Source organism: Oncorhynchus gorbuscha, linkage group LG16, assembly GCF_021184085.1.
Source record: "Oncorhynchus gorbuscha isolate QuinsamMale2020 ecotype Even-year linkage group LG16, OgorEven_v1.0, whole genome shotgun sequence".
NCBI classification, from domain to species: Eukaryota; Metazoa; Chordata; class Actinopteri; order Salmoniformes; family Salmonidae; genus Oncorhynchus; species Oncorhynchus gorbuscha.
Genome location: NC_060188.1, coordinates 33812177 through 33824794, shown reverse-complemented (window position 1 = coordinate 33824794; position 12618 = coordinate 33812177). Strand labels below are relative to the sequence as shown.

The window sequence follows — 12618 nt, the reverse complement described above, 5'->3', positions numbered from 1 at the left end:
TGCCATTGTTGATCAAACACATTTAATTAGGCTATTTTCCCCTTCAACCACCTGGTCTATCCACTAGAAACCCATGTACTAGATGGACACATGAAAAATATAAATATGTTCAGTTAAAGTATAAATGACCAAAGTTAGACTGCCTGTTAATTACAGAAGACTTCAGTAATTTTGGTAAATTACCAGTAGCTTTGCAACCATATGACAGCTCCAATAAGCCCTTTATGGTGAACGAGAGGCATTAGGATTTCTATTGTGATTATTCAGTTAGTTTGCTGGTAGGAGAACTATTAGCAACTGAAACAAGAGTCAAGATTTATTTTATGTCAGTAAGAGCTGAACTTTCCATCACTAGAGAAATGTGTATTTTACCTTTAACTAGGGAAGTCAGTTAAGAACAAATTCTTGTTTTCAATGATGGCCTAGGAACAGTGGGTTAACTACCTTGTTCAGGGGCAGAAGACCAAATCAAATCAAATGTATTTATATAGCCCTTCGTACATTAGCTGATATCTCAATGTGCTGTACAGAAACCCAGCCTAAAACCCCAAACAGCAAGCAATGCAGGTGTAGAAGCACAGTGGCTAGGAAAAACTCCCTAGAAAGGCCAAAACCTAGGAAGAAACCTAGAGAGGAACCAGGCTATGTGGGGTGGCCAGTCCTCTTCTGGCTGTGCCGGATGGAGATTATAACAGAACATGGCCAAGATGTTCAAGTGTTCATAAATGACCAGCATGGTCGAATAATAACAAGGCAGAACAGTTGAAACTGAAGCAGCAGCACAGTCAGGTGGACTGGGGACAGCAAGGAGTCATCATGTCAGGTCGTCCTGGGGCACGGTCCTTGGGCTCAGGTCCTCCGAGAGAGAGAAAGAGAGAATTAGAGAGAGCATATGTGAGGTGGCCAGTCCTCTTCTGGCTGTGCCGGGTGGAGATTATAACAGAACATGGCCAAGATGTTCAAATGTTCATAAATGACCAGCATGGTCATATAATAGTAAGGCAGAACAGTTGAAACTGGAGCAGCAGCATGGCCAGGTGGACTGGGGACAGCAAGGAGTCATAATGTCAGGTAGTCCTGGGGCATGGTCCTAGGGCTCAGGTCCTCCGAGAGAGAGAAAGAAAGAAGGAGAGAATTAGAGAACGCACACTTGGACTCACACAGGACACCGAATAGGACAGGAGAGGTACTCCAGATATAACAAACTGACCCTAGCCCCCCGACACAAACTACTGCAGCATAAATACTGGAGGCTGAGACAGGAGGGGTCAGGAGGCACCAACCCAGACAGGATGACCACAACAGTGAATCAACCCACTCAGGTGATGCTGCAGACAGCCCCAGTAAGCCAGGCAGCCCCTGTAATAGGGTTAGAGGCAGAGAATCCCAGTGGGAAGAGGCGGCCAGGCAGAGACAGCAAGGGCGGTTCGTTGCTCCAGAGCCTTTCCGTTCACCTTCCCACTCCTGGGCCAGACTACACTCAATCATATGACCCACTGAAGAGATGAGTCTTCAGTAAAGACTTAAAGGTTGAGACCGAGTTTGCGTCTCTGACATGGGTAGGCAGACCGTTCCATAAAAAAGAAGCTCTATAGGAGAAAGCCCTGCCTCCAGCTGTTTGCTTAGAAATTCTAGGGACAATTAGGAGGCCTGCGTCTTGTGACCGTAGCATACGTGTAGGTTTGTACGGCAGGACAAAATCAGAGAGATAGGTAGGAGCAAGCCCATGTAATGCTTTGTAGGTTAGCAGTAAAACCTTGAAATCAGCCCTTGCTTTGACAGGAAGCCAGTGTAGAGGCTAGCACTGGAGTAATATGATCAAATTTGGGGGTTCTAGTCAGGATTCTAGCAGCCGTATTTTGCACTAACTTAAGTTTATTTAGTGCTTTATCCGGGTAGCCGGAAAGTAGAGCATTGCAGTAGTCTAACCTAGAAGTGACAAAAGCATGGATTAATTTTTCTGCATCATTAGAACAGAAAGTTTGATTTTTGCAAGATTACGTAGATGGAAAAAGCTGTCCTCGAAATGGTCTTGATATGTTCTTCAAAAGAGAGATCATGGTCCAGAGTAACGCCGAGGTCCTTCACAGTTTTATTTGAGACGACTGTACAACCATTAAGATTAATTGTCGGCCATTCCGATTAATCGGTCGACCTCTAGATAGGAGTGGAACCCGGTGTGGTCGTCTGCTGCAATAGCCCATCCGTGAGTAGGATCGCTGAGTTGTGTGTTCTGAGCTGGGGTTCTGGAAACCAATTTGTAGCTTGTCAGCTCAGGGATTCGATCTTCCAACATTTCAGTTACTAGTCCAACACTAACCACTAGGCTACGCTGCAGCCCCACGCGGCATACAGATTTCCCTCGAGGCTGTCTAATAACCTTTTGAGATGCAGAGTTAAGGTCTACATTGACTGTAGTTACCCATTTCACTTTTATGGGTAGAGTTGACAGTTGGGCCCTTAATTGACATTGTATCTGTCACATTTCTTGTAATAGTGCCCTGTGGTGAGAGAGAGGTAACATCCTTTATAAAACCTCATGTTGAACTTATCCTATTGTTATGACCCTCAGCCACTAGTTGGTTGGTCTACAATTGTTAGTATTTATCACTGGTATGAAGATGCTCAGTAAGACCGAGCAAACAACCTGAATAGACTGAAACATCATTACTACAGGTCAACACTTAAGAAAACAAACTTTAGAGATCTTTTTTATTGTTTTACAAGATGCCTTGCCTCCAAAATACAGTAGTGTTGTCAACAAAAACATCAATGTCACAGCAGTGTTGCACTGCACCAGTTTAACACTCTCCCCTCCCTATAAATGTAAAGCCAGTAGGATCTATCAGAGAAGCCAGGAGTCCTGGTCTGAGGCTGGAGGCCGTAGCCTGGGGATGGAAGTGGTTTAGCTCTGGCCTCCCAGGGTGTGCTTGTCAAACAGGTACTCTGCCATCTTGTTGTTGACAGCATCCATCTTGGTGAGGTTTGTGATGTAGTCTCCCAGCTTCTTAATGGCCTCCACCTGCTCATTCAGGTAATGGGTCTCCAGGAAGTGACACAGCTAAAGAGGGAAAACAGGTCAGAAAAGAGAATGACTACAGACTATTGTAGATACAGTAACACACAAGAGCCTGGTGGTAATGGCATAAGTGCAGATAATGAGGTGTTTACAGCTGAGTAACTCCTGCACGAGCTGCATCGTGTGTGTAAAGTGGAACCCCATAAACTTGACGGCTGGAGCTGCAAAGGTGCACTTTCCACCATTCAGGGTCTGGTTGTTCCGCAGTAGAGCACTGAATACTCTGTGGAGTCGATGGTCATGGATGTGGAGGTCATGGCCGTGGACCATGATGTTGTCCACATAGACTGCCACCCCGGGTATTCCAGCGAAGATGGTGCTCATCACCTTCTGGAAGCAGCTGGGGGCGGAGCTAAGTCCAAAAGGCATGCGTGTGTATCTGAACACACCAGCATGCGATGACCAAGTTTGAAATCCAGGGAGCAGAGTTGACTGACACAATGATGCCTAGCTCCAACTGTGACTGGAGATCTTTTGTGACATCATCATCATGCAGTGCTAAAGCCACTTTCTACCACTCTAAATTCCAAGCATCTGCCTCTAACCCTAGGAAGCTCTTTGCCACCTTCTCCTCCCTCCTGAATCCTCCCCCCCCCCTCCCTCTCTGCAGATGACTTCGTCAACCATTTTGAAAAGAAGGTCGACGACATCCGATCCTCGTTTGCTAAGTCAAACGACACCGCTGGTTCTGCTCACACTGCCCTACACTGTGCTCTGACCTCTTTCTCCCCTCTCTCTTCAGATGAAATCTCGCGTCTTGTGACGGCCGGCCGCCCAACAACCTGCCCGCTCGACCCTATCCCCTCCTCTCTTCTCCAGACCATTTCCGGAGACCTTATCCCTTACCTCACCTCGCTCATCAACTTATCCCTGACCGCTGGCTATGTCCCTTCTGTCTTCAAGAGAGCGAGAGTTGCACCCCTTCTGAAAAAACCTACACTCGATCCCTCCGATGTCAACAACTACAGACCAGTATCCCTTCTTTCTTTTCTCTCCAAAACTCTTGAACGTGCCGTCCTTGGTCAGCTCTCCCGCTATCTCTCTCAGAATGACCTTCTTGATCCAAATCAGTCAGGTTTCAAGACTAGTCATTCAACTGAGACTGCTCTTCTCTGTATCACGGAGGCGCTCCGCACCGCTAAAGCTAACTCTCTCTCCTCTGCTCTCATCCTTCTAGACCTATCGGCTGTCTTCGATACTGTGAACCATCAGATCCTCCTCTCCACCCTCTCCGAGTTGGGCATCTCCGGCGCGGCCCACGCTTGGATTGCGTCCTACCTGACAGGTCGCTCCTACCAGGTGGCGTGGCGAGAATCTGTCTCCTCACCACGCGCTCTCACCACTGGTGTCTCCCAGGGCTCTGTTCTAGGCCCTCTCCTATTCTCGCTATACACCAAGTCACTTGGCTCTGTCATAACCTCACATGGTCTCTCCTATCATTGCTATGCAGACAACACACAATTAATCTTCTCCTTTCCCTCTTCTGATGACCAGGTGGCGAATCTCTGCATGTCTGGCAGACATATCAGTGTGGATGACGGATCACCACCTCAAGCTGAACTTCGGCAAGACGGAGCTGCTCTTCCTCCCGGGGAAGGACTGCCCGTTCCATGATCTCGCCATCACGGTTGACAACTCCATTCTGTCCTCCTCCCAGAGCGCTAAGAACCTTGGCGTGATCCTGGACAACACCCTGTCGTTCTCAACTAACATCAAGGCGGTGGCCCGTTCCTGTAGGTTCATGCTCTACAACATCCGCAGAGTACGACCCTGCCTCACACAGGAAGCGGCGCAGGTCCTAATCCAGGCACTTGTCATCTCCCGTCTGGATTACTGCAACTCGCTGTTGGCTGGGCTCCCTGCCTGTGCCATTAAACCCCTACAACTCATCCAGAACGCCGCAGCCCGTCTAGTGTTCAACCTTCCCAAGTTCTCTCACGTCACCCCGCTCCTCCGCTCTCTCCACTGGCTTCCAGTTGAAGCTTGCATCCGCTACAAGACCATGGTGCTTGCCTACGGAGCTGTGAGGGGAACGGCACCTCAGTACCTCCAGGCTCTGATCAGGCCCTACACCCAAATAAGGGCACTGCGTTCATCCACCTCTGGCCTGCTCGCCTCCCTACCACTGAGGAAGTACAGTTCCCGCTCAGCCCAGTCAAAACTGTTCGCTGCTCTGGCTCCCCAATGGTGGAACAAACTCCCTCACGACGCCAGGACAGCGGAGTCAATCACCACCTTCCGGAGACACCTGAAACCCCACCTCTTTAAGGAATACCTAGGATAGGATAAAGTAATCCTTCTCAACCCCCCTTAAAATATTTAGATGCACTATTGTAAAGTGGCTGTTCCACTGGATGTCATAAGGTGAATTCACCAATTTGTAAGTCGCTCTGGATAAGAGCGTCTGCTAAATGACTTAAATGTAATGTAAATGTAATGCAGTGCAAAGAGAATGCGCCACAGGGGCTGCATGACTGCGGTTCACTAGGGGCCTGTGAGCAAAAGCTGTGAGGCAGCAGTCCATCAAACAGAGTTGGCCAGTTCTTTTGCCATGTGCCAGTAACTTGGTGGATAGTTGACCCACTCATCTCTCAGTGTGAACCCCAAGCCTGTGAAGAAGTCGAGGCCCAGGAGATTGGCACCCCGCTTTGCAACGTGAAATGTGAATGATGGCAAACGCTTGGCGCAGTAGAGCACTGGATCCTTGGAGGGTGCCTGCAATGTCTATCTTGGATCTACCACACCAACACAGGGCAGTGGAGGGCTGTTGGGAGTGGTAGGTGACTGTGGCAAGGTTGACACCGCAGTGCCAGTATCCAGTAGCAAAGGCAAACCCACCTTGACGGTTTGGATTTAAGTGTGTTCATGTTGAGAGTGAGATGAAAATAAGGGCCTGTTCTGGGTGGAGCTAGTATGCAGCTGGGGCAGAACGACACACTTTAGCAAAGTATTTGTATTTTGAACAGTTCTTGCATATTTTCCCACAGGCTGGGCAATTTGAAGCCCTTGTATTGTGAGAGCTAGACCCGCAGTTGCCACAGCTACTTCTGTTTGTTTATCAGTCTGCCTGCTGCAGGGGCATGCCGGTGTATGTGTCCATACAGCTATCAACGTGGGCGGGCGTGCACAGCGTGTGATCGTTGTAGTGCGCCTGCTCCGGCTGAAGCTGCCGTGTGTGAATGGCTAGGGGCTGAGTGTATGCTGCGGAGCTGTCTGTTAGCGTAGTAGAGCATTCCAAAGCCGCTTCAACCTGGACTGCTATTTTAATAGCTCCATCAAGTTGTAAATTATTCGATTCCAAAAGCAGTTTCTCCTTGTCTTTTCACATAACATCCCCTCTAACAACTGATCTCGTATTGAACTGTCCTATAGTTACAAGAGCTAGCCAAATCCCTCAGATTAGCCATGTTGCTTTGAATGCACTCACCCGGGCGTCAGTGTCTTTTCCATAACCGGTAGCGTCGGAGGAGCACTCGCTCTTTCTCGGCGAAGTGGTTCAGTAGGATGCTGACTGCAGCGGTGAATTGCAGGAGCCGATCCAAGCGCTCTGAAAATCATCTGTACCGAGGCAGTGAGGGAGCAGTGCTGTCCTCCACTTGTTTGAAATTCTCGAAAAACCCACATCTTTGAGATGTGTTAAAACTTTCAAGCCAGTTATTCCACGGGACTGGAGGTTCGCCAAGCAAGACGAGGAATAGTGCTGGTTGTGGTAAACTAAATTCAGCCATCTTCGTCGCCAATGCTATATCTAGTTTAGCTGCCAAAGAACGCCACAGTTTCACATTGTACATCACTCTGTCGTGTAATGACATATACCACTCATTCTGACAACCCATTAATCTGTAAAGCAGCACAATGTCGTAAACCATAACAACGTACAGTACGACTAACAGCACGCGTCGTACCACACATAATATTCACATCTGTCTGTCTTGGTGTTTGTAAATAAATATTGTCACTTGTAGAATGTTTATTTTGTTTCCAATTGTTGACTAAACAAACCTGCTTCTGTATGAACTGAATTACAATCATTTCATTGATTTCAATAAATAAAACAAATAAAAGTGTTTTGAAACAGATCGTGCAAAATTGTGTTGGAAATAATGGCCACATTTAATTAAATAAAAGTTTTTTATTATTTATTTTATTTTATTAACAACAAATCAACACAGAAAATACATGAGGGAACACAAGTACATATAGACTACACACAATGGACAATCGTGCTAGGGGGTACAATATCACATTACAATTACACAAGGACCTTAAGGGACATACATACTTACAATTTTAACATATTTTTTGTTAGTAGAATATTTAACTGTCTTAAAATACAGTTCAATTTATTTGTGTAGGGTACGAAAATGTGGTTTTCTGTTTGTTTGTAAATGTACATTTGTGTATATGACATTTGGCCAAAAGAATAATGAAATTAATTACATAAAAATGTTTCAGCTTATTTCTATCGTATGTAAAGAATCCAAGCAGTACATCTCTCCACAATAGTACAAAATCTTCATAAATGTGTTCAATTATAAATCTACTGATGTCTTAACACAGTTTTCTTACATGAACACAATGTCAAAAAAGATGCGACACTGTTTCTGGGTGGTCATTACAAAAGGAGCAATTTGAGTTGATGTTTTCCTTAAACTTCTTCATATATTGGTTGGCAGGATAATATTTATGAATAATTTTAAAGGAAAATTCCTTAATTTTGTTAACAAGTAGGAATGTGTGTGGCAACATCCAAACTTTTTTCCAACAGATATTATCAATAAATCCATTCCAATAAAGCATGACATATGGTATAGATACAACATCCTGCTGAAACAAGGTTCGTATCGCTCTGTTGTTGAATGGACCAAATTAATTAAATAAAAATCCATTGTTTTTTGTCCATTGAGTGACGTGTGTGCGCGCGCAGAATTTGCGCTAGTAGCGTCTACTGTATCTATGACGATATTACCAAAACAAAGCATAATGTTCAAGCACTGTTGAAGCTCCTGTCGTGTTGTCTTTCCTTTTCTGCTGATTTGAAGAACATGCGTAGACATGTGTGATATCTCGATTCTTCATTCATGTAAACATTTTTTTTCTTCAGGTATTTTAGTAGCTAAGTGAACAGGGAGTTCCTGTTGTTGGGTCAACTGTCACATAAATCCAATGGCTTTGTGGAAGGGACACAGGCGAGAGCTGGGACAGACAAGTGCAGGTGTCGGCCATATGTATGTGCAGCCCTTGCCTTTTTATGTGGAGAGTCACAAGGTAGGTTTAAGAGGAAGACGATTTACAATTTGAATTAGGCCTAATAAAGATTCAAATAATTTGATTCAAAGAATTCTGATTATAAGTCTTATAATTTTAGTAAGAGATGTGGCTCGGTAGGTTTGTGTTTCAGCAGCTATATTTTTCACCATCTATGGGCTATAGGCTATTTTATGATTATCAGTGTTTAAACGTGTTTACACCCACTCTCTCTAGCTTCGTTTATACCTGAGCTAGCATGTCCTGATCTTGTTCACATTCTGATTGTGTGCACATTTTCAGAAATATGGTCTTAAAATGTGTCTCATATATCCACTGTCAGCATTGTGACCAGATTTCCTGTATGCACATAATTTGACAGCTATTCTTTCAAGATAATATTGCTATATACATTTTTTTAAAGACACATTGATACCATAAATCAATAGTGCCACCTGTCAATGATTTTGGGATAATGATGATTTACATGGTTTCACGGTCCAGATCTGTCTACACTTGTAAGATATTCAGACCCAATGTGTGCCTGACTTCCTCCAAAAGTGGTCAAGAAGATCTGATCATAATCAGATCCCAATGTGTCTTTTAATAGTCTACCCTGTCCAAAAAAATGTGGGTACAATCAGAATGTGGACAAGATCAGGACAAAGGATGCATGATAGAACCAGGTATAAACAAGGCTTCTCTCTCGCTCTCCACACACACACACACACACACATCTTGTGTGTTTCAGGGTGCATCTCTGCCTCCTCTGTTCCAGCGTTCTCCCCTGGTGTCCACCAGCAGTCACTTCTCTGTCACCTCACGCTTGGAGCACGACAGGAAGCCTCAGACGGGGCCCCTGGCCAACACACTGCACCCACGTGCCCCTCCACACTGGAACACACACTTCCTCAATGAGCTGGCACAACAGGTGAGGAGAGAGCGATTGAGTGTGCATGTGTGTGTCTGTGTTTTCATTCAAAGGTAGCACCTGATGGTTGTGTGTGTATGTCGTCCCCCGTCCCCCCCTCCAGCTCCGGGACTGTGGGACAGTGCGCCTGCTCTCTCAGCCAATCAGTGAAATGCAGGACAGCTACAGGGGCCAGGCTGCTCCACATGGCCCCCTGCTGGACCACTACTGCACCCTGCTGGTAAACAAACAAACTGACAAACAAACTGACAATAATATTGGGCAATATTTCATGTTCTGACATAATGACATAGGGCCCGATTCAGATAAGTACACTTAACATGGACTTAGGTCTAAGTTAATAAGCATGGATTTAAGTAAACATTTTTTAACTGAAGTCCATGTTAAGTTAACTCCTCTCAAGTCTGAATAGTGTATTTGTGAAATGGAAATTGTGAATACATCTACCTTTCAAAAGTAAACAATGGAGCCAGTTGAATGTGTGAGTGGAAAGGTGAGACTAAATGAATGAATGAATGTCCAACCTGTATTTTAACAGATCTGTATATCTTCTCTCAGGCACTTTATAGACAGCTTGATCCAGGCCAGACCCCGACTGTGACAGCAGATCCTTTAGTCAGCACAGCTCATGCATACTACAGGCGCTTTAGCAGGTACCACTACACCAAAGAAGTGTGATTGTGTGTGTGTGTGTGTGTGTGTGTGTGTGTGTGTGTGTGTGTGTGTGTGTGTGTGTGTGTGTGTGTGTGTGTGTGTGTGTGTGTGTGTGTGTGTGTGTGTGTGTGTGTGTCTGTCTGTCTGTCTGTCTGTCTGTCTGTCTGTCTGTCTGTCTGTCTGTCTGTCTGTCTGTCTGTCTGTCTGTCTGTCTGTCTGTCTGTCTGTCTGTCTGTCTGTCTGTCTGTCTGTCTGTCTGTCTGTCTGTCTGTCTGTCTGTCTGTCTGTCTGTCTGTCTGTCTGTCTGTCTGTCTGTCTGTCTGTCTGTCTGTATGTATGTATGTATATATCTGTCTGTCTGTCTGTCTGTCTGTCTGTCTGTCTGTCTGTCTGTCTGTCTGTCTGTCTGTCTGTCTGTCTGTCTGTCTGTCTGTCTGTCTGTCTGTCTGTCTGTCTGTATGTCACACATGACTGTAAGTCTGTCTGTTGGATGTCTGTCGTCTGCTAAATGGCATATATTATTATTATTATTATTATGTGTGTGTGTGTGTATTTCCTTTATTTCGCCACTAGAGGGTAGTGTGTGTTTGTGTGTGTCGTATCTCTCTCTCCCCTACCTTTCACCTTTTTTTCTCTCCTCAGGTCAGAGGTCGCCCCTTCCTCTTGTCTGGAAGCCCCTTCTTCCTACCTTAGCCTGAAGAAGAGCTCCACCCACAGCCGCCTGCCGGGCCACAAAGCCCCTGCCACCATGTCCTGCCGCCCTTGGCTGCCCTGCCCCTCTGTGCCCTTACCCTATGGAGGGAAACACAGCCTGTACAGGGACAGCTTCTGTGTGCCTGCCCCTCACCCTGCTCCCTCTGGTCCCTCGCCTGTTGCAATCCCAGACTGGCGACAACCCGGGCCTGAAACTAGTGCTGGAGGACCTAAGAGAGGGCTTCTCAGGGACATCGTGGAGGTCCCCAAAATGTACCTGACAGAGAACCGGATCTATGGGGGGAACCGGACCGTACTGGTCTGAGACCGTGCCGGACCGTGCTTGTACGTGTGTGTGTATCAGAAAGACAACTACATGTGTGTATTTTGCCAGATGTCACCAAGTGTGATCTAAAGTATACAAGGACCATGACCCCACTTTGGAGTCAACCGTCCCAGTGTTTTTTTGTGACTATTTATCAAAGGTCCAATAAACAGGTAGGGTTTGAAAAGGACTGTAGTGGACTGATTGATTTATCAACCACCACCAGTGATGCATGATCAAGGGATCCCAAGAGACACAACATATTTCAGGGAGTTGTATGAAAAGGGCTGCGAAGGCTGAGCTGAGATCAGTTTGGGCACGAGTGTTTCTTATTGTTAATGTTTTAATGGGAGCGGGCTAAGCTGGTCCAATATCTATGTTTAGGGGGTCCTTCAGTCAGGAGCTAGAGAGAGATAGACCAGGGCAGTATACTGTAAATACTGACTGTATGTATGTATGTGTGTGCGTGTGTCAGGGAGAGAGAAATGCTGAGTAGGTTAGAGGTTATTTTGGCATCATCTCACAAATTACCCTCAGAATCCACTGGAGTCCCTCCGTCCTTTCTGCCTTTTTCTCTTCCGCCCACCTGCTCTCTCGTCTCTTTCACTCTCCTCCCCCTCGTTCCTCCCTCCGGCAACATGCCAGACGGAAGAAGAGAGACAGAGAGAGAGAGATGGAGGGAGAGAGAGAGGGAAGAGATGGAGTAGGGTTAGATAAACATACGTATGTTTATACAACTCTACTCAATCTCTTCTCTCTCTCTCTCTCTCTCTCTCTCTCTCTCTCTCTCTCTCTCTCTCTCTCTCTCTCTCTCTCTCTCTCTCTCTCTCTCTCTCTCACTCTCACTCTCACTCTCTCTCTCACTCTGTCTCTCTTCTTCCATCTGGCATGTTGGGGCAAATAAGGTAGAAGTAACAAATACATTAGGAATGATATGCACCTAGCGCCAATTCAGAAAGAGAGGTAGATCTACGGTCGGGGAGAGAGAGCGAAAACGACAGAGAGCATTCAGATGAGCACGTCAGAGATGTACAGACTAAGCTGACAGAATCATTGCTTACCACATCTGTGTATTTGTGTGTGTAGGCCTAAGTGCAACATCATTTATCTGCAGAAAATTAAAATGGATTTAATAGTTACACTAATATACAGTAACTACCTGTATTTGTGTTGCATGTGACTTGCCCAGATTCTATAATTTATCTGAACATGTATTTGAATATCAGGCTGTGCATTAATTAAAGGTTGTTGGCAGCTCTATAAAATAAACTCAGCAAAAAAAGAAATGTCCTCTCACTGTCAACTGCGTCTATTTTCAGCAAACTTATCATGTGTAAATATTTGTATGATCATAACAAGACTCAACAAGTGAGACATAAACTGAACAAGTTCCACAGACATGTGACTAACAGAAATGGAATAATGTGTCCCTGAACAAAGGGGGAGGTCAAAATCAAAACTAACAGTCAGTATCTGGTATGGCCACCAGCTGCATTAAATACTGCAGTGCATCTCCTACTCATGGACTGCACCAGATTTGCCAGTTCTTGCTGTGAGATGTTACCCCACTCTTCCACCAAGGCACCTGCAAGTTCCCCTACATTTCTGGGGGGAATGGCCCTAGCCCTCACCCTCCGATCCAACAGGTCCCACACGTGCTCAATGAGATTGAGATCCGGGCTTTTTACT

General features: G+C 45.7%; 2 protein-coding genes across 3 annotated transcripts in view; one reads left to right on the top strand and one right to left on the bottom strand.

The window, feature by feature from the left end:
- Positions 1–2698: 2698 nt before the first annotated feature.
- Positions 2699–12618, bottom strand: part of LOC123999558 (ferritin, middle subunit-like) — a 203199-nt gene continuing 193279 nt past the window's right edge. The window contains exon 4 of the mRNA XM_046305447.1: positions 2699–3061. Within this exon, the coding sequence (XP_046161403.1) occupies positions 2906–3061 (156 nt within the window). The 3' untranslated portion in view covers positions 2699–2905. The remainder of the gene's footprint in view (positions 3062–12618) is intronic.
- zgc:193811 (uncharacterized protein LOC559801 homolog) lies at positions 8071–11616 on the top strand. 2 transcript variants are annotated; one of them, XM_046305441.1, is made up of 5 exons: positions 8071–8347; positions 9105–9257; positions 9361–9477; positions 9816–9910; positions 10554–11616. In XM_046305441.1, exons 1-5 carry the CDS (start codon positions 8246–8248, stop codon positions 10927–10929), a joined length of 843 nt encoding a protein of 280 aa, XP_046161397.1. In that variant the 5' UTR covers positions 8071–8245; the 3' UTR covers positions 10930–11616. The 2 variants fall into 2 exon arrangements, with proteins under 2 accessions (XP_046161397.1, XP_046161396.1); XM_046305440.1 differs by having other exon boundaries at positions 9078–9257.